Consider the following 6,970-nt stretch of genomic DNA (forward strand, 5'->3'; position numbering starts at 1 on the left):
AATAAGAAAAATTGGATATGCAAACATTTGCAACATATTTTTTTTATATAAATAATACAAAGTGTAAGTAATAAAAAAACTTATGTAAGCATAAATCGAGAATGATTTATATCAATAAAAAAAAATATTAAGATATTTGATATCACAATACAATTCATTAACTTGATTGTGTTTAATAACTATTTGAGAAATTAATTTTAATACAAATTGAGAAATTATTTTTAAAAAATATATTTAATGAAAACCGTGATTTTTTAAAAGGAAATTGTTTTTTTTTTTTTAACAAAAAAAAAAAAAGAAAAAGAAGAGAAAGAGTCCAAGCTAGCGCCTGGGTTATTTATAAAGGATATACATGAATTTTAAAAAAACTCAATTTAGGTGAATGAAAAATATTTTCTAAAAAAAGATTCCAACAATAACTCGCGATATTTTCTAGATTCTGGCCATTTTAGTGAACAGAAATATATAATCTATTTGTTTTACTAAAAAAACTTATTTGTAACGCAATTTTAACCCTAAACATCTTAAAAAAAACCCATAAATAAACTTAAAAAAAAACACATAAAATCTGAAATCAACTTAAACATAAACTCTTCTCTATCAAAGATCTAGTTTTAATTCAAGGTAAAAATACATTTAAGTTGAACTCTTACCAAATAAAACATTTTGACATAGTCGGAATCGATATCAACTTTGATTCTTTCTCTAGTTACCACTAATGGCGTTAACTTTAATTCTCTCTCTTTTTACTTTGATCCACCTTTTAATAAATTTGATTCAATTATACCAAAAAAAAAAAAAAGTCATCATACAAAGTAAAAATTTTAAGACCAAAATGAAAAACAATTTTAAATAATAAATTCATAGTAAAATGTAAGGAAGCGAACAGTGTACATGTGCACAACGTTTATATCACATCGTTTAAAGTTTTTGTAATAGTAAGCTTGTGGCTGATAAGGTTTCTCACCCTCCATACTGGTTCTACAATATGTTACTACATCGACCACTGTAGTTGCAACACCAGAACAACCTTCAAAGACACTAGGCAGAAAGGTACCAGAAATGCTGTTTTTAGGTTGTCCAAGATTTGTACAGGAAGTTGTTTACACTAGGTTATGACACTACATTATTTTGTTACCTTTTCACCATGATAAAACTTGTCCAAGATGGAATTTATTTAACAAGCCGAAATAAAACCTAGCAACAACCCTTTGCTCTCACGTACATATCAAGTTCAGACTTGGCTACTTTTAGGTTGTGGTGTGTCAGCGAACTTCCATGTAAGATGGAACTGCGGAGATCTTACTCCAGCCACTTCATTGATGGGAACAGCGTCGGAGATTTCCTTTAAATCTTCTTTTGTCAGCTTAACTTGCAATGATCCAACATTGTCGTACAGATTTTTAATCTTAGTGGTTCCTAGAGAATATTTGAAGAAAAGATTAGCAATCTACAATTTGTGGGATTTGATACCTTAATCAAAATTTTGGAGCTTGAATCAGAGAACTAAACATACATAAACACAAGCTGACTCACCAGGGATAGGGACCACATCATCCCCTTGATTGATAACCCAAGCAAGGGCAAGCTGAGCAGGAGTACAGCCATGCTTTGCAGCCAGTTTTTCTATTCGAGTATAAAACACCTTGTTCTTCTCGATATTTTCTTCCGTGAACCTTGGATGTGATTTCTAAAACAACGCAAGAAGGCCACATGTTACCAGGCATGTTAAGTCAAATAAGCAACAAGACAGAAATATTAGCACAAAATTAAATTGGGTTAATGATGTTCAAGTTTCAGCAGTTTTCTTTAAGCACAAAAGGAAGTATTTAAAGATTGAATTGCAGTAACTTGATACGGTTTTCTTTTTATCTCATTACGCGAGGGTGTGTGTGGAGCTTCATACCAGTACAGTCTCCGAAGGCAAACTTTCCACGACTGCTCTGCCACCAAAAAAACCACGACCGATAGGGCTATATGCAACTACTGCAATTCCAAGTTCCCTGCACAAGTTAAACAACTAAAAGGTTAAAATGGCAACAAATGTAAAAACAAAAATTTAAATTTTACAAATGAATCAAAGAAAAAGATTAATAACTTAATTCGTGAAGACCTTGATAAGAAGTTTTAAATTACAGAAAGTGTCCATTATAAATGATCAACTTGAAATGAAAATCCCATTGATATGGATACCTGCAAAGTGGGATTATTTCTTCTTCAATGTCACGAGACCAAAGTGACCATTCCATTTGTACTGCACTAATGGGATGGACTGCATGCGCCCTCTTTATTGTGTCGGGACTTGCTTCAGATAATCCAATATACTTAACTTTTCCCTCTTCCACTAACTTCTTAAGCTCTCCCATCTGCCAACTCAAAGTTATTGGATTAGAAATTAAATGGTGCACGCAGTTAGTTTGAACTATTCCGTAGTGAAAGAAAGGAAAAGAACATACAGTTTCCTCTATTGGAACGGAAGTGTCGGTACGGTGCTGATAGTAGAGATCAATGCACTCCAGATCAAGACGCTTCAGGCTAGCATCGCAACATGCACGGATGTATTCAGGACTGCCATTGATTGCACAATTTTTAAAATCAGAACCGTTTGGAACAATGCCAAATTTTGTAGCCAACTGGATCTTTTCTCTAGGCAAATGCTTCAATGCCTGCAAAATGCAAGTCTTGGCGATAAATAAACAAAGAAAAATACCACCTGATGCTATATCAGAAATTGCTCTTATCCCAAAAGCTCTTTTAGGGGAGGAGAGACACATGCCATTTGAAACAAAGGCTCATTGGCCAACTGTTCATTAAATATATTAGGCACAATCTTGATATGTTAATTGCTCGCTTCAGCGACCTATTTTTTTTGTTTTGGGAGTCCATTGTTGGACTTGCTAGCTTCTCATTTACAAACACTGCTTCAATTCTTCAGATGGTGATGACCATATACCCTTTTAATCTTTAAGCTTTTCAATCCATGACCACTCCTTTGTAGGGAATGACTTAACCGGTGATTTGATGAGTGGGGAAAACCTTTTATTGCAAGAAGATAAAAGCACTTCAGTGCCCCTGAGTTTGAGAAACTCAAGCATGTCCAAGAATTGGTGAAATGATAGTGACACATAGCCCTACAAATGCAATATATTTATGGCCTTCAACAACGAGAACATTTATGAGAAATAATAGCATGAAAAGAAAGTCATATCCATCTAAAGAATTGCATCAGTTCCATGCCAAAATGACATATAAATAGAAAAACAGAAAGGGACTAGCTTCATCAGGAGAGTCCAGATATTTTCAATTCCGATGCTGAGGCAAATATAAGGAAAGAAATAAGCTCCAATTGAAGATGGAACTCCGCACGCAAGTCATCAAAACTATATACCAGCCAACTAGTTTGTTATTGCGGCTTGGTTGTTATTATTATTATAAAAAACTAGATACCATATTATACTGGCCAATTCTTTTACATGAAAGCATATTATGAAAGAACCTTAGAAAAAACATTTCGAAACTTACCTTCCCAACTAAGATTTCATTAGTGTGAGGTCCATAAACATCTGCTGTATCAAAAAAAGTAATCCCCTTGCTATAAGCTTCCTTGATGATTGAAATCACAACCTCTTCAGAGAGGGGGGCATTGTACATTCCAGAAAGCCCCATGCATCCAAAGCCCAACTTTGAGACCTAAAAGTCGAAAAATATCACGCAGAAAAATCAAGAGACAATAACACCTTTCCTTTTTTAGCACATACAAAATTTTATCTCCCTCCAAAAGGGTTTCTTTTATAGTAACCAATCATTCTCCCATTTTTGCAACATTTCAATCAAGAATCTATGAGGCGTTGAGGCTATGAATATGCATGATAAGGGTTATGCCTCGAGTCCTTGAATCCCAAATCTGATCCCTAATTTTGCCCTAATTTGTTTTCATCAATATATCAAATCCATAAATGATCTGTTGATAGAATGGTGGGTTAAGAAGAGTACACATGCAAATGATTTTTGCCCATAGTCTTAATCTTCATTATTACTCAATGACTCAAACTATAACTATTAATTAATCATAAGGATTAAAAACAAAGAAGTATTTAATTAATCACAAAGGAGAGGAAGATCATATTTCATACAATGCCAAGTAAGTCTTAAAAATTGTACTTTTACAAGACATCTATCTAATAGAGAAACGGATATTCATAGAGAGAGAGAGAAGGTGAAAGGGGTTTTACCTCTAATCCTTGGTTACCCAGTTTCACTCTTGGAATGATAACTTTCTGTTCCTCGGCCATCGTTTTCAATTCTTCTCCTTTTGTGTTGTTGCTGTGGAAGTGAGGCAGTAAAGGCAGAGAGAGTAGGGGAGTGAGTGTGTCAAGAGCTCTCGCCAACTCTTTATGTAATATAGCCGTGGCAAGGTAGATTTCTAGTGGCTGCTGTCAGTTGACAGCAAAAGGCAAATACTGACGCATGATCTGACGTCTGGATATCAACTGACGCGTGATCATTGTCACTGTAGCAGACAGCAATCAACTCTCCTTTTCATTTTTTACAACATTTTATATTAAAGGCAAATACTGACGCATGATCTTACGTCTGGATCAACTGACGCGTGATCATGTGTCACTGGAGTAGCCTATGAAATTATATATTTATCCTTAAATGGAGAAAAAAAGTATTAAAAGTGAGGGTGTTTTGATGAGAGCATCGAATGAAAAATTTCATAATAAAAAGCTAAATAAAAAAAATAATTTTTTAAATAGTATAAATATAGTTTTTTGAATTATATATATTCTAATGATAAAAAGCTATTTAGAAAAACAATTTATATTTTAATATATTTTATGTTAAATTAATTTTAATATAATTATATAATTAATTTAGATATTTTATATATAATATAATTATGATGTTATTAATTATATAATTAATATGAGTAATTTATAAAAGTAATATAAAATTAATGAAGTAATATAAAAGTTAAAAAATATAATTTAAAATTAAATTTAAAATTTATTTATATGAATATTTTTAATTTTAAATTTTGTATGTTATTGTTAAAAATTTAATAAAAATTATCTTCCTTAATCCATATTAAAAACATAAAATAATAAAGAAATAAAACTCATCACAAATATTAAATTAACAACAAAAGATCTGAAAAAATCAAGAGATATAAAAACAAAAATAAAAAAGCTTTTAAACAAGCATACCTTTTAATTTTCAGCTAATTAACATAACCGATATTAATAATTAACCGGAGAATAATTGATTCTTGTTTTTTTAAATTTGAGAGAAGGGTGAGGACACAATAAAAAATTTAAAACTATAAGTTTTTTCTTTATGTATTTATAGAAATTTTTTTCTATATTTAAAAAAAAAAAAAAAGCTGTTGGCCAACGGCTATAAAAATAACCGTTGGCCATTTTAGCCATTTCTACAGTTAAATGTAGAAATGGCTGTTAAGGAAACAAATACCATTTTGGCTATTTGTTTAGTTTCTTTCGTTGGAATGCAAACAAGTGAAGAAATAAAAGGTAAAAAACGTTTGTTTTTTCATTTGACTGCTCCATTGGAGCTGCTCTTACGCTTGTTAATTTGTTATTAGTTATTAAGAGATTATTTGGTGTGTCTATGTTTTTTTTCAAAAAAAAATAATATTGTTTTACTTCAAGAATCAACAAGATATATTGATTTGAGATTTTTTTTAACTTGTTATAAACTTTTAAATAATAAAAATATTTCTTCCGTAACCCAAGTTTAAAAAATTATTAAGATGTTTCGAGATACCATACCCACTGTTGGTATGGTGTTGAATTTTTAATGGTAGATGCCCATTATTGACCTAATGTCAAATTGGTAGCTCTTTAATTAGCACAGGCACGCTTGGGATTCAAGCTCAATCACAAGTTGTTAAATTTTATATGTATTTGGACCGTAAAGTAAATACAGGAAACACCCCGTAACTTTGTCACAAGTAAATTAATAGTTTAACTGTTAATAATCGAGTAGTAAATAATTAATTAGAAAAAAATATATGATCGTTAAGAATCTTGTATTGATGGGTTTTTTCTTGTGATTTGGCTCTTAATAGTAACCATTTATTTATGAATCACAGTAATATATCCACAATAATAATAATAATAATAATAAAACATAAAAGCTTAACTTTATAGATAGTTTACAATGCAAGGTCAATAAGAAGTTGAAAAACTAGGAGAGAACTTGGTTGAAATATTATTGGAACTCTAAAACACGTGGTATGCACTGTAAACTAAGAGATAATTCACTATCAACTTATTGTATATGTGAATTGTGGATCCAGAGACACTTCATTGTGGATTTATTGGGCATGTATGCAATATGAACTAATAAATAATTAATTGTGGACTTGTAGAGTTACTTTGCTATATATATTAAAATGTATGACTATTGTGTACATAGATACAATGCATTGTGGATAACAATGTAACAATAAAGCCTTTGCACTATAAGCACCATGAGGCTGTTTCCTATTATAATTTTAGGTCCTGCATCATGATCCATTTTGTTTGGATCCTGCGTTAGGAGTCAAGGGAAATGAGTCTTGAAGCAAGACTCAAGAGTATTGAGTCTTGAGATAGAACCCAAGCTAGCAATGGGCTATGCTCGTAGCAAGCCCTGCCTCCCACCACACTAGGATCCAACAACATTGGATCTATTACTAGGACTTGCAGCTTTGGCCCCTGCTTTTCACCACGACCCAACACCCAATTAAGCCTTACCTTTACCAGGACCCAATGTTGTGGGTCATGCTAGAAGGCCAAGTTTAGCAGCATTGGGTGGACTTGTTACAGTTAAAATTTAGGTTTATAATTGATATAGAGTAAACTAGTCGATCTGCTAGGCCAACACATAACTAGGATATTCCGGCAAAAATATAAAGGGGACCTTTTTTTTTTCTAAATGTATTTTTTCTTCTACCCTAAAGTGA

General features: G+C 31.9%; 1 protein-coding gene across 1 annotated transcript; it reads right to left on the bottom strand.

The window, feature by feature from the left end:
* Positions 1-836: 836 nt before the first annotated feature.
* LOC118044047 (probable aldo-keto reductase 1) lies at positions 837-4,394 on the bottom strand. The gene is made up of 7 exons (XM_035052196.2): positions 4,233-4,394; positions 3,523-3,690; positions 2,457-2,666; positions 2,194-2,366; positions 1,907-2,003; positions 1,537-1,690; positions 837-1,419 (listed from the first exon to the last, which is right to left on the bottom strand). Exons 1-7 carry the CDS (start codon positions 4,290-4,292, stop codon positions 1,235-1,237), a joined length of 1,047 nt encoding a protein of 348 aa, XP_034908087.1. The 5' UTR covers positions 4,293-4,394; the 3' UTR covers positions 837-1,234.
* Between the last annotated feature and the right edge of the window lie 2,576 nt (positions 4,395-6,970).

The sequence above is a fragment of the Populus alba genome, chromosome 13, assembly GCF_005239225.2.
Source record: "Populus alba chromosome 13, ASM523922v2, whole genome shotgun sequence".
Classification (NCBI taxonomy): domain Eukaryota; kingdom Viridiplantae; phylum Streptophyta; class Magnoliopsida; order Malpighiales; family Salicaceae; genus Populus; species Populus alba.

Excerpts from the sequence above, each read along its gene's own strand:
- LOC118044047 (XM_035052196.2), bottom strand. The coding sequence starts at position 4,292 with ATGGCCGAGGAACAGAAAGTTATCATTCCAAGAGTGAAACTGGGTAAC. Across the intron at positions 2,004-2,193 it reads GAAATAATCCCACTTTGCAG|GGAACTTGGAATTGCAGTAG; the intron begins GTATCCATATCA and ends TAACTTGTGCAG. Across the intron at positions 1,691-1,906 it reads TGCCTTCGGAGACTGTACTG|AAATCACATCCAAGGTTCAC; the intron begins GTATGAAGCTCC and ends GCGTTGTTTTAG.